This window comes from Gastrolobium bilobum, unplaced genomic scaffold (genome assembly GCF_033153095.1).
Source record: "Gastrolobium bilobum isolate Gb01-03AN ecotype WA unplaced genomic scaffold, APGP_CSIRO_Gbil_v1 utg482, whole genome shotgun sequence".
NCBI classification, from domain to species: domain Eukaryota; kingdom Viridiplantae; phylum Streptophyta; class Magnoliopsida; order Fabales; family Fabaceae; genus Gastrolobium; species Gastrolobium bilobum.
In genome coordinates this window covers 283,403-296,585 of record NW_026897192.1, presented here as the reverse complement: position 1 = coordinate 296,585, position 13,183 = coordinate 283,403, and the positions used below count along the sequence as shown (strand labels likewise).

At 36.1% G+C, this 13,183-nt stretch overlaps 2 protein-coding genes across 2 annotated transcripts; one reads left to right on the top strand and one right to left on the bottom strand.

Annotated features, from left to right (window-relative positions):
* Positions 1-55: 55 nt before the first annotated feature.
* Positions 56-1,954, top strand: LOC133304817 (folate transporter 1, chloroplastic-like; the record flags this gene model as incomplete). The annotated part of the gene is made up of 5 exons (XM_061504880.1): positions 56-166; positions 901-972; positions 1,115-1,135; positions 1,236-1,303; positions 1,582-1,954. Coding segments are annotated over 5 exons (405 nt in total), but the record flags the coding sequence as incomplete, so codon positions are not given.
* Positions 1,955-9,952: 7,998 nt separating this feature from the next.
* On the bottom strand, positions 9,953-12,712 carry LOC133304818 (uncharacterized). Its single transcript, XM_061504881.1, has 4 exons — positions 12,326-12,712; positions 12,017-12,199; positions 11,206-11,447; positions 9,953-10,479 (listed from the first exon to the last, which is right to left on the bottom strand). The coding sequence occupies exons 1-4, from the start codon at positions 12,605-12,607 to the stop codon at positions 10,230-10,232; spliced, it is 957 nt and encodes a 318-aa protein (XP_061360865.1). The 5' UTR covers positions 12,608-12,712; the 3' UTR covers positions 9,953-10,229.
* Positions 12,713-13,183: the final 471 nt, after the last annotated feature.

Here is a 13,183-nt window from a genome sequence, read left to right as displayed (position 1 = left end):
ATTATTGTCTTTCTATGGTTTATTGAGATCTTACTTTATTTTTGTGCTTCAGCAGGTATCTCATGGTGCTATTCAGTTCACAGCATATGAGGAGCTTCGTAAATTTATTGTCGATTTGAAGAGTAAGGGATGTAAAATACACCATCAAAACCCTGATAAATTGTTGGTAAGTCAATGGACCTTGGATCCATTTAACTCTGAAAATATACATGTACTGGACCATTTACACTTCTTAAATGATTGTTTGATAATTGACCTTTTTGGCCACTGTTAAGGCTCTTTGAGATCTTGCTCCTATAAATCATTGCTCCAGGTTGGTAAAGCAAAGTGATGCATTTCATGAATCATAACTCTAAGGTTGATGCATATATGTGGATAGGATGACTATAGTTTTGACTAGATCGTAAACTGTCTTGGTCATGGTATATAAGCTGATATCAACCACTGTCTTGGTGCCTAAATGATTGTTTGACATGGGTTAACGCAGTCCAAACTGTGGAGTTATGTTAATTTTTTTTAAGTAGAATATAACATAAACTAGTGCATAACATATTGGCTCTTCCATTCATGCATGGAACCATTTGTCAAAATTGCTTAATTAGTTCAAATTAATGCATTGCAATATTATACCACCCTTCCTTCAGATTTTAAGGCTTTATTAAGTTGTTCAAATGACTGTGTTGAATTCAGGGACATGTTAAATGAGAGGAAATGTAGTTATGCGTATCCTACATTTCATTTTTACAAGCTTATGTCTTTTTAAGACGGGTTTGAGTCTAGTACTCTCAGCTTCCTGCTATGTGATGCTTACAAATGATTCCAATTTAATCTGTGTTATATCAAGGCTTTTTTTCCAAGACTTACGGTTGGAGTGTTTTCATGACTTATTCTTTTCCCCAGAATTCGGTTGATTATGCCGTTCTTGGAGCAACATCAAAAATTGCTGCAATACTTCTAACTTATCCATTTCAGGTACCACTGTCTGTTCCCCTCTCTTTTGGACGAGATGGATTTTAGACTCTAGAGTCCTTGACTATGATAAATCAATCTTTGAAGAAGTTGCTTTCTGATGAGACACTGTTTTTTTTTCCTCCTTTTTTTTTTTTTTTTTCAGGTTATACGGGCTCGATTGCAGGTACAAGAGTGTAATTACGAAGATAGGGATATTACATACTGCTTTTCTTTTAACTGTGCATCGTTTTCAGAGCTGGACTGAAATTTCTTTCTCAATGCAGCAACGACCTAGTGGTGATGGGGTTCCGAGATATATGGACAGTTGGCATGTTGTGAAAGAAACTGCACGGTACGCATTAAAACCCATCCAGATTTAGTTTGCATCTTTTCATTGACAAAGGACGAAGGTGAAACTGGATTAGGACTCATAAATATTATTGGTGATTAAAGATCATTGCATTCCTTAGGCCTTGGCAACACAATAGGTTGACTCTTGGTGCAACACTGCCAACAAATTATGAATACTCTATTTTGTTAATTTTGCATCTATCCAAATTAATATGCTCTTGGTCGTTTTGAATTCAGTTAATTATTTTGTGTATTATAGATTTTGTTTTGTTCTTGCAGATTTGAAGGTGTCCGAGGTTTTTACAAGGGAATTACCCCAAACCTTTTGAAAAATGCTCCTGCTTCTTCAATAACTTTTATTGTTTATGAAAATGTTCTAAAATTTCTTAAAGTGGCTCGAAGGAATGACTAAGTATTTTCCTTTTTCCTTGATGATTCTTTCGTTCTTTCTGTTTTTGGGGCTTAATTTCCTCTCTTATTTGATAATATCATTGGAAAATTGCTCATTTTCCTTATCCTTTTCAGTGATGGTATAGAAAATAAAAAGATTTATTTAGATAGTTGACTTAACAAATTTCTAGGGATAGCTACTGTAAAATTGTATAGCTCCTAAGACTGAGTGAGATATATTTGTTGTGTGAGCCTATACAACCTAACCCTTTGTAACAATTAATTATTAATCAGAAATATATATATAAAAAAGGGGTTTCTTATTTCCTTTATTTTTCGTGACTGTGCTCGTGGCTTTAGAGCTATGGCGTAATCAAGCCTAGCCGGTATCTAATTTTGTTCTTTTTCTTCTCTATTTTCATTCGGTTTTTTTTTTGTTCTCAATTGAGAGTTGGAAGAGGAATTCTATAGAATGCGCCCCTTAGTTTTGAAGAGAAGTTTGGAGGGAAGGTTTCTAAGTTGAAGAAATCACTTTAGAGACTAAAGTTTTCTTCAAGGGCTTGGTTTGAAAGGTTTACCAAGTTTGTTAGAAAAGGAGGATTGTTACAAGAAGAAGCTCTAGGAGAGAAAAGCAGCCTTCGGTGAGATTGAAAGATTACGTGGCTTAGCTTAAGTGGGTGCATGTGAAACGTGTCATAGAAATAGATGATGTATTGTGTGTGTGGCACACATATGCCTTTAGTAATAACACTTTATGTATTGGCTGTGTTAACCGTAATACGTGGTCATAGGATAAGTACAGATGGATTCATATAAGAAACACATTGTAGCATTGGAATTACTACTCAGAATATACAATCAGTTATTTTTCTTTCTCTTGTTTTCTCTGTTCTTCTCTTGTTAGGTCAATTCCTAACAACTGGTGCTTTCACTTGAACTCCACCTGTTCAACGAAATGCGCGTTCAGGATCTTGCGGAGGAATTCAACACGTTCCAACAACGTGTAGATACTCGGTTGACTGACAATCAATCGCACCTTTCCCGTGTGGAAACTCGCTTGGATGATTATTAGAATCAAATAGCGTTGATAGTTTCTCAATTACAGCAACTCAATACAACGGTGATGGCCATGGATGCACGTCATCGAGATCCTCCTTTTCGCACTCCACCAATTCATCCACAAGTGGATGGCCGCAACGTATCCAAGGCAATTCGCTTGGAGATTCCTGTGTTTAGTGGTGTGGACCCTAATAATTGGATTTTTCGAACTGAATTGTTCTTTGTTCTTCAACAAATTCCGAAAGAGTTCAAGGTTCCTATGGCTGGGTTGCGCATGGAAGGTATGGCATCAGGGTGGTACCAGTGGATGTATAATAGTGGCTTGATTGGTTTGTGGCCAGATTTGACAAGGTTGCTGCGTGAGCGGTTTGGAGCCTCTGCTTATACGAATCTTAAGGGTGTATTGTCCAAATTGACTCAATTGGGTACCCTTCGTGAGTATATACAGCAATTTGAGATGTTGCTTAACCAGGTACCAGGGTTGGGTGATGATTTATATCTTGAGTTTTTTGTCTCCGGTCTTCAACCTGAACTCCGAAGCACAGTGCAACTCAGATCACCGATGAATTTGCATCAAGCAATGCAACAAGCATTGGCTTATGATGATCATCATACCGAACTTCGTGCTTCCTTTTCTGCGGGTGGTAAGAAATTTGGCTTTAAGAATTTTTCTTCTCATGACGCTGGGGGTTCTTCTATTGGATCGACTTCAGTACCTCCAATAAACCTTCCAAAGCCCACTGTGCCTCAATTACCTGCACCTAATCCGTTATTGGCATTACCTGCTCCTACCAATATGAAGAAGTTTTGTCATGCAGAATTGCATAAGAGGCGTGAGTTGGGACTTTGTTATTACTGTGAGGAAAAGTGGCATGCTAAGCACAAGTGTAAAATCAAGTTGTTTTTAATGGTGGGAGATGTTGATGAAGTACACGAAGGTTTAGAGGAGGAAGAAGAGATTGTATGGCATTCGACCAGCAGCAATAAAAACTCACAGGATGGTGCTCTTCATGCCCTGGCTGATCATTCAGGCACACGTTCTTTGGTGTTCACAACAATTATTGAGGACCGTGTGTTTCATGTGTTGATAGATTCTGGAAGTACACATAATTTCCTTGACCGACAGGTAGCCCTTGACTTGTGCTTACCTATGACTCGTTCCAAAAGAATAAGAGTATTCTTAGGTAATGGGGAATTTTTGTCCACTGATAAGAAATGCCTTAAGGTACTAATCAACTTACAAGGTCATGAGTTCACCATTGATTTCTGGGTGTTGGAGCTTTGTGACCTTAGCATTGTCTTAGGAATGCCTTGGTTGGCGGCCCTTGGCAAGGTCACCCATGACTATGTTAGCTCTTCAATGGAATTTCAGTGGCAAGGACGACATGTTTTGTTGGAGGGAAATAAGGGAAGTAATGAATCCGACGACATGGTGAATTACATGAATGGCAGGAAGCTGAGTTGCTTGGCATTGTTGCAGCATACAGAAAACAGTCCTAGTGGTTCGGGAAGTGAACTGAAGGCTATTAAGGAGGTGATTCCTGATAAATTGTGGGATGTTTTGTGGCAGTATCAAGAAGTATTCCAGATTCCACATGAGCTTCCTCCTTTTAGGGGCAGGGATCACACTATACATCTAGTAGAAGGATCAAGGGCTGTGAATGTTAAACCATATCGATATGGCCACCATCAGAAGGCAGAGATAGAGCGACAAGTGACTGAATTGCTGGCAGCTGGTTTAATACAGCACTCCCAGAGCCCTTTTTCATCTCCTATTCTCTTAGTGCGTAAGAAGGATGACACTTGGAGAATGTGTATAGATTATAGGGCATTGAATGCCATCACAGTGCAGGACAGGTTTCCCATTCCAACCATTGATGAGCTCCTAGATGAGTTAGGGGGAGCTAGAATTTTTAGCAAATTTGACTTGAGAGCAGGGTACCATCAAATTAGGGTACTGCCTCAAGATGTGGAAAAAACAGCTTTTAGAACCCATGAGGGCCACTATGAGTTCCTAGTGATGCCATTCGGTTTGACTAATGCTCCAGCTACATTCCAAGCCGTGATGAATCAGCTGTTCAAGCCTCATTTACGCAGATTTATAATTGTATTCTTCGATGATATATTGGTCTTTAGTAAATCTATGGAAGAACATGTTGAGCATTTGGCTACTGCTTTGAGTTGTTTGCAGGTACATAAATTTTTCGTGAAGGTGTCTAAATGCTCATTTGGGGCTGTGTCCATAGAATATTTGGGTCATGTTGTATCCAGCCAAGGAGTTCATGCCGACCCGAAGAAAATTCAAGCCATGATGGAGTGGCCCTTGCCTTGTAATCTGAAACAATTGAGAGGATTCTTGGGCCTTACGGGTTATTTACCGTCGTTTCGTAAGGAATTATGCCATGCTCGCGGCCCCACTAACAAATCTGCTCAAGGTTTCAGAAGAATTTGTGTGGACCGAGGCAGCAACTTCAGCATTCCATCATTTGAAGGAAACCATGAGTAAGACTCCAATATTAATTTTACCAAATTTTTCTCTTCCTTTTGTCATTGAAACAGATGCTTCAAGCAGTGGAGTAGGAGCAGTACTCTTGCAGCAGGAAAGACCTCTAGCTTTCTTCAGTAAAAAGTTGGGAATGAGGATGGCTAACTCTTCCACTTACGTACGGGAATTGTATGCTATTACGGCTGCTGTTAAACGGTGGAGACAATTCTTGCTGGGCTCCAATTTCGTGATTAGGACTGACCATAAGAGTATAAAGGAGCTACTGAATCAGACCATCCAGACAACAGAGCAACAAAAATACCTCTGTAAATTGCTTGGGTACTCATTCACAATTGAGTACAAAAGGGGCAGTAGTAATGTGGTAGCAGATGCGTTATCAAGAGTGCATGATGATGGGGGCTGCACACCTTGATTTCAGAACCGGTCTTTAATGTTCTTGAGGAAGTAAGGAAGCAAAACTCACAGGATCCTTATCTGTTACAATGTCATGAAAAATTTAAAACTGATCCTGGAGCGGATAGTTCATTGTCAATTAAGGATGGTATCCTATTCCATAGTAACCGTTTTTTATTAAGCTCCAATTCTTCTTTGATTCCAATTCTGATTCATGAATATCATGCTACACTAGTGGGAGGGCATGCAAGGGTTTTGCGCACGTTTCTTCGGCTCTCTGCCATTTTTTATTGGAGTTCCATGAGAGAAGATGTGAGAAATTTTGTGGCTCAATGTCTGGTTTGTCAGCAAGTTAAATATGAAACGAGCAAACCGAGTGGACTACTGCAACCTTTAACTGTACCAGAAGGGGTGTTTGAAGACTTGTCTATGGATTTTATTGTGGGATTACCTATGTCTCGAGGATAGTCAACTATTCTAGTTATAGTTGATAGGCTCTCAAAATTTGCCTATTTTGGCAGATTGCCTCAATCCTTTACTGCAACAACAGTGGCCAAACTCTTTTGCGAGTTAGTAGTTTACAATCATGGCTTTCCTAGATCAATAGTGACTGACTGAGATCCTATATTCGTGAGTCAGTTTTGGTCACAGCTATTCAAGTTAAGTGGAACTTCATTGCACACTAGTTCCGCATATCATCCGCAATCGGACGGGCAAACTGAGGTAACTAATCGTTATCTTGAACAGTATTTGCGTTCTTTCTGTCACGAAAAACCGAATTGCTGGTCAGAATTTCTAGGATGGGCACAATTCCATTACAATTCAAGTGTGCATTCAAGCATTGGTATGGCTCCATACACTGCTGTCTTTGGTAAACAACCTATGCATATTCCTCCTTGTCCTAGAGGATTAATAAAGGTGGAGGCAATTGAGGCCTTGGTGGTGCAAAGAGATGAAATCCTCTCACGGCTAAAATCTCAGCTACTGCAAGCTAGAAACCGTATGAAAATGCAGAGTGATAAACACAAGAAGGATCGTTCGTTTGAAGCAGGGGAATTAGTTTGGGTGAAATTGCAACCTTATAGACAGGTTTCTGTTGAAAGGCGTGCTAGTCATAAAATTGCCAAAAGCTATTTTGGACCTTATCCAGTTGAGAAGAAGATAGGAAATGTGGCTTATCGTTTGCAATTACCTCCTGATTGTCAGATTCACCCTACCTTCCATGTATCTTTACTCAAGCCATTCCGTGGAAATTTTGACAAGCAGCCTGTACCCCTTCCTTCCATGGCAGAGGAGAACAGACCACTGCAAGTTCCATTGGCAGTGTTGGCCAGGCGCATTGTTCATGTCAGAGGAAGTCCACAACGTCAATATTTGATTCAATGGACCAATTATGTGCCTGAAGACGCTTCTTGGGAAGTAGAGGAGTTTTTGCAGCATTGTTATCCCTCCCTGAACCTTGAGGACAAGGCCATATTTGAAGAGGAAGGGAATGTTACAAGAAGAAGCTCTAGGAGAGAAAAGCAGCCTTCGGTGAGATTGAAAGATTACGTGGCTTAGCTTGAGTGGGTGCATGTGAAACGTGTCATAGAAATAGATGATGTATTGTGTGTGTGGCACACATATGCCTTTAGTAATAACACTTTCTGTATTGGCTATGTTAACCGTAATACGTGGTTATAGGATAAGTACAGATGGATTCATATAAGAAACACATTGTAGCATTGAAATTACTACTCATAATATACAATCGGTTATTTTTCTTTCTCTTGTTTTCTCTGTTCTTCTCTTGTTAGGTCAATTCCTAACAAGGATATAATCAAGTATGTGCCCATGGATCCTAATCAACGCCATGTTGGGAGATGTGTTCAATGGAGTTCCAATTGATAAAGATAAATATCAACACCTTGTAGGGAAACTCATTTGCCGTAAGTTTTGTGGGTCTGTGTATGCAGTCACCGTATGAGGAATATCGGGAGGCAAATGCAGTGTACAAGATCCTAAGGTGTTTAAAGAGCTCACCTTGTAGAGGTTGGTTGTTTAAAAAAAGTTGGTCAAACAAGTAAAGAGGTCTTAATGGATCCACACTGGACAGGCTCCACTTGGAATAAAAGAGGAATTATTTGGTTGCTGGACTTTCTTACATGGGAATCTTACTAGTTGTAGAGTAAAAAATAAAATGTGGTTGCTAGGAGTAGTATCAAAACTAAGGATATATCATAGATCCATGACTTATCTTTGTAGTTTTTGGGTGACTTCCCTCTCGTCTTTCCCTCGATTTCCTTCAACTTCTTTTTTTGGTAATCTAAGGGCCAGGGGGTTAACAACAATATCCCAAAGAGATCAATTCAATAAAATCGTTATGAAATTACAAGACAAAGATAAATCAGCCCAATACAAAAGTCAAATACCAGGGGAAGAGTTTGAAAAAACACAAAAATTATTCTCAACAGGATAGTCTAAAGGATATTTAAAAAGTCAATCTGCACAACTATTTCCTTCTCTAAAAACATGAACCAGGTAAACTTCTCAATTCTTTTGTAATCATGCTCGAATCCTTCAACTTAATTATGTTTTTAAATTTCTTTGTGCACTGTGCACTAATTCTTATTGATTAGTGATACCGGAATATTTGAGTGAACTCCCATAAGGTCATGGTTATTAATCTTATGAATTTCCACGTTAAAATTGTGTGTCTCAATGTGGTTGATGTTTTTCTTAATTTATTATTTATTTCAATTTTCACTAAAAGAACTGATACTTGGCCTTCAACAAAGTGTTATCAAGACCTTTGTACGTAGTTGTGTAATTGTTCATTTATGTAATTGAAATGGGAGGCAGCTTGACTATCATTTTTAAACTTAATAAATCTAATTAGTTGATTTGGAAGCTGATGGAGGATTTTTTATTTTTTGAAGTCTTGTATGAATCTATTGAAAGTAATGTTATTGCTCCCTTATTGTCCATTCTAACAATAGTTAATACCAAAATAGAAAACACATGAGAGGAATTTGAGACTCACAATAGTTAATACATTACACATTTCTAATCAATAAACACATATATAAATCAAACCTAGGATGAGGACTTAATGAATCTATTCAATCCTTGGTTTTCAAATTGTCTTAAATGTGTCTTTAGCAATAAAGACTCAAAATGCGGTTTTAAATGGACTTTTTTTAAAACCAATTATTATGAAAATTTCTAAATTTCTGCAGTAAATTATTATTTCAAGGTTATTATGATTTGAAAAACTTTTGAAAATTTCGTTTCAAAAATTTATGAAATAGAATTAAATATTTCAAAAAGAGACAAACTTTTCAAATTAACCAGAATTAAAACCTTTCAAAAAAAAATTAAGGATTTTGTGAGGCTTTATCAAATTATTCTTTTTTAAATTAAAAAACGTATCTTAAAAAATCTATTCAGATTTACTATGTTTAAATTCAGAAGAAATTTATTTTTATTTTCCTTCCCTAGTTTTTAGAATTTCAAAATAATGTTACTCAAGGTAAAATCATGATTCATCTCATTTATTTATGGGGAAAAAAATATTTAATGTTACTTTAGACAACTTTGTCTAATGCGACGTCATTTTGTGATTGAAAAATTAAAAAATTAGAATAATAAAGACTATTATAACCCTGAAATAAATTAAAATTACAAAAATATCATGATTTCCGCCCAAAACGACGTCGTTTCGATGAACATTAGATAAAGTTATCTAAAGTAACTTTAGAAAAAACAAACCCTTTATTTATTACATAAAATCTAAGATTTTATCTTGAATCTTCTATCTTCAGAATTTCAAAACAATCTTGTTAAACTCAATTTTTGACAATTTATTACATATCAAATTCTATAACAAACTTTTAAAAATTAAAAAATTTGGCAACCACTCTTTCGTTATTATCAAAATTAAATAAGGTTCGAAAGCCAACACATTTCTCTTCGTATTGTTCGTTTAGTATCAGGGAAAAGCTAAAATTTCGAATTTGGCTGCCGACCTCATGTGACATTTGTCAGTAATGTTGCCGAAATTAAGGAAATGTAGATAATAAAACTCAGGAAAATATTATTTTCATGTTATATGAAAAAAAATTTCTCATGCTCTTATAAATTAAAGATGAAACTTTATGTACCAAAAAAAAAAAAAAAAAAGATGAAACTCATTCTACATTTTTTTTCCTCTGCTCTTTTATCTAAGTTGTGAATACATGCATATCATAAGAGTAATATTTGATATTTCCCTAAAGCTAATGTCAATCAGTATCTAATAAATTTTGTGAAGATCACAATAATCAGTATCTTATATAGAAAGCACATGACAGCACTTTTTAAATTGCTAATATGAGACCATTCGAGCGAAAATATTTAATGTGCTCCTGTAGTATGATAGTATCTATATATCCTACCAATAAAAATATATAATTTTTTTTTTTTAATATTATGCCAATATATTTGCGGGAATACATGGTCTATAATTTTATTTTTAATGAGAGTAATACCCACTACCAGTGTGATGACGGTACTAAATGTTCGGGCGGAAAATCCCAAAACTGAAACTGTTGAAGACTCCCTAATCCAGAGATAATTTACGGATGAAGGAAAGAATTTCATCTGAAACTTGTTGGGCTTTTTCTTGATGTAGAAAATGGTGGCCCTCAAGTATAACCATTTCAACATTGGGAACAAGGCTCTTGAAAATATCACTTTCCACAAAATCCTTTGCACCCCCACTTTTAAAGCCAACGTCTTTGTCTCCAGCAATGAATTTCGTTGGAACTATTATCTTTGATCCTTGCCATGGTGCAAGTAGCTCCCAGTTTCTGTAAACCATTGAGCATGTATGTAATTAAGCCACAAAATGTCAGATTGTTTTGTTATTGTCAAGTTTGTGAGAAGAGTCATAAAAGTGTGGTAATTGGTATGGAAGTAAATTTTGATGTTTAGGTCATAAGTTAATCCAATGCAAATTAATTGTTTTAGTCAAGTTAAACTGACCTCTCTCTCATGAGTGAGTACAAAAAGTTCTTTCATATAAATATTAACATTTTTATTCACTTTTTAGTTATTGCAATCAATTATTACTATTAGCCTTAAATTTAGGATTTCATGATCTTAAATACTAAAACATGTCAAATAAACCTTAACAAGACTCCAAAGGTTCAACTAAACTCTAAACATTACAAAGTTCATGGACATGAATAGAAACAGAGAAAAACAGGTAATTAGAGTGGAACAAGGATTAGACAAGGGTTGTACTTTTAATTTATAACAGCAAAATCTTTAAAATGGATCACCTTAATTATATTAAAGATACATGTGTTTGCCAATTGGACATGGTAAAAGGATGAAAACAATTCGTTAGCAAGGCTTAAGTTGAATTCCTAATTATGTTGCATTGCATTATACCCTTAACCTTAGAATGTAAAAGCATGTTATCTGTCACTAAAAAAAAAAGGTATTGGTTTTGTAAGTTTGACTATAGTAGAAAAGATGGATTGTTTTATAAAATTAAAGAGAAAAACAAAGAAAGTAGTGAAAATACTCACAGATCCATTGCACGGTAGTAATTGAGTGGACCAGTGAAACCAGACTCTTGGAATTTGTCAGCAAAGACCATGAGTTCCTCCTCAGTTATCCATGATGGCAAAATGGAAGGCGTTGGTAAGAAATCAACTATCTCCATGCCTGGAGGAGCTGCTAGAAAATCTGTCCTTGTTATTAGCATAAACTTCTTCATCACTGTCAAACAATCATATCTAGCAAAAGCTCTCTCTGCTCGACCAGGTTCCTGTAAAGCCAACCACACCACTTTGGTAAATTCAAGTCAATGTCCTACATGTTCTATTGGAAATTAGTAATAAAGTCTCATGTTGATTAGAAATGTGCTAATTAATAATGATATAAGTGAAAGAATTCGAAAATCTAATACTTTAGTACCAAGTTAAGATCAACAACATCAACGTCAACAATAATTTTATCTCAAATTAATTGGGGTCAGTGGTAGATGAATCCAAATAAAAGGTACAAAGAGATAAAAAATAAAAATAAATGGGCGAACCGGAACAGTAATAAAAATGTTCTTGCATGACTGAAAGGTCATGGGCTCGAATACATGAAATAGCTTCTTTGCAATCATGCAAGGATAAAGCTGCATATAAAGATTACCTTCACTCCACGCTCTCTAGTCAGTTTAACAGGAAGTGGATTTAGTCTCAGATTAAGATGTTGTGTTAAAAATCATTTAATGTGGTGGGGTTGTAAATATAATATAAAACAGTTAAAAACCATGGAAGAAGTTAAAAAACTGTTAAAATTCTTTATCTCACAAACACATCTAAACAAGAAGTTAAAGGGTACCTGAAACTGGGAGACATGACTATCATCTCCATGTATTTTCCTAATAGTTTCAACCGTTTTAGCAGTTGGGGACCTTGGGAAGTAAGGAACACCTAGAGCCACAAATCCCTTGACTTTGTCAGGTCTAAAGAGACAAAAATGCCATCCAATGTTTGCACCCCAATCAGATCCAACTACAAATGCCTTCATTCGTTTTGTTGGAAAAGAAAAGAAACAACAAAAATATCAACAACAAAAAAGAAAGAAGGAAAAGCTATCAACACAAAAGGAACTAGAATCCTGCAGGCACAAATTTTTTTCTAGTCATACCTTTTGTTCACCAAAATGATCAAGCAGACCAATAAGGTCACCTACGAGGTGGTGATGAGTGTAGGAATTGGGGTTGATAGGAGAATCAGAATCACCATATCCTCTAAGATCAGGTGCAACCGCATGATAACCATGTTTGGCCAAGTAGTTGAGCTGGCGGCGCCAAGCATACCATATTTCTGGGAACCCATGAAGGAGTAGAACTAGTGGTCCTGTCCCTTGTTCTGCTACGTGCATCCATATCCCGTTGGTTTTGATTCTCAGGTGATTCACTTCACTCATGGTGCCTAATTGCTCCAAATTTTAAGGGTCAAACAAAAGTTGGTTGCTTGTAGCAGCAGCATATGCTCTTTAAGATGAAAGGCATAGAAGATAACTTAAGGAAATGTTTTCTATGTGGTCAAAGCACAACTTTGACTTGCTTACCCGAAACATTGTATCTTGTTACATGGGTTTAATGTACTTTTCATTTTTTAATAAAATCTCATGTTCATCTTCTGATAAAGACTAAACCTACAATATGAAATTCAGCAATTTATTAAAAAAGTAAATTAATAATTAAAAGAATGTTCTCAGCTTTCATGTAGCGTGCATACTAGATATGCCCAAAACATAAAAGACCTGCTATGATACTTTCAAGAGAAATTTTAATGCTACACGCAGCGCGATATGTAATAAATAATGGAAAAAATATTTTTATTTTTGTTGCAGAAAATATTTTTCTATTACTCTGTTACTCTGATATAAAAGTAAATGATTTCATTATAAAAAAAAAAAGTTTAGTGTTTGTCATTTTAAATAATATAAGTTATGTCATTTTAGGAGAGAGACAGACACATAGAAATAGAAATAATGGGA

What these genes read in the sequence shown, in the direction of transcription:
- LOC133304818 (XM_061504881.1), bottom strand. Translation starts at nt 12,607, where the DNA reads ATGAGTGAAGTGAATCACCTGAGAATCAAAACCAACGGGATATGGATG. An exon ending in ATCATTTTGGTGAACAAAAG is followed by an intron (nt 12,200 to 12,325) that starts GTATGACTAGAA and finishes AAACGAATGAAG; the next exon opens with GCATTTGTAGTTGGATCTGA. An exon ending in TACTACCGTGCAATGGATCT is followed by an intron (nt 10,480 to 11,205) that starts GTGAGTATTTTC and finishes AATGGTTTACAG; the next exon opens with AAACTGGGAGCTACTTGCAC.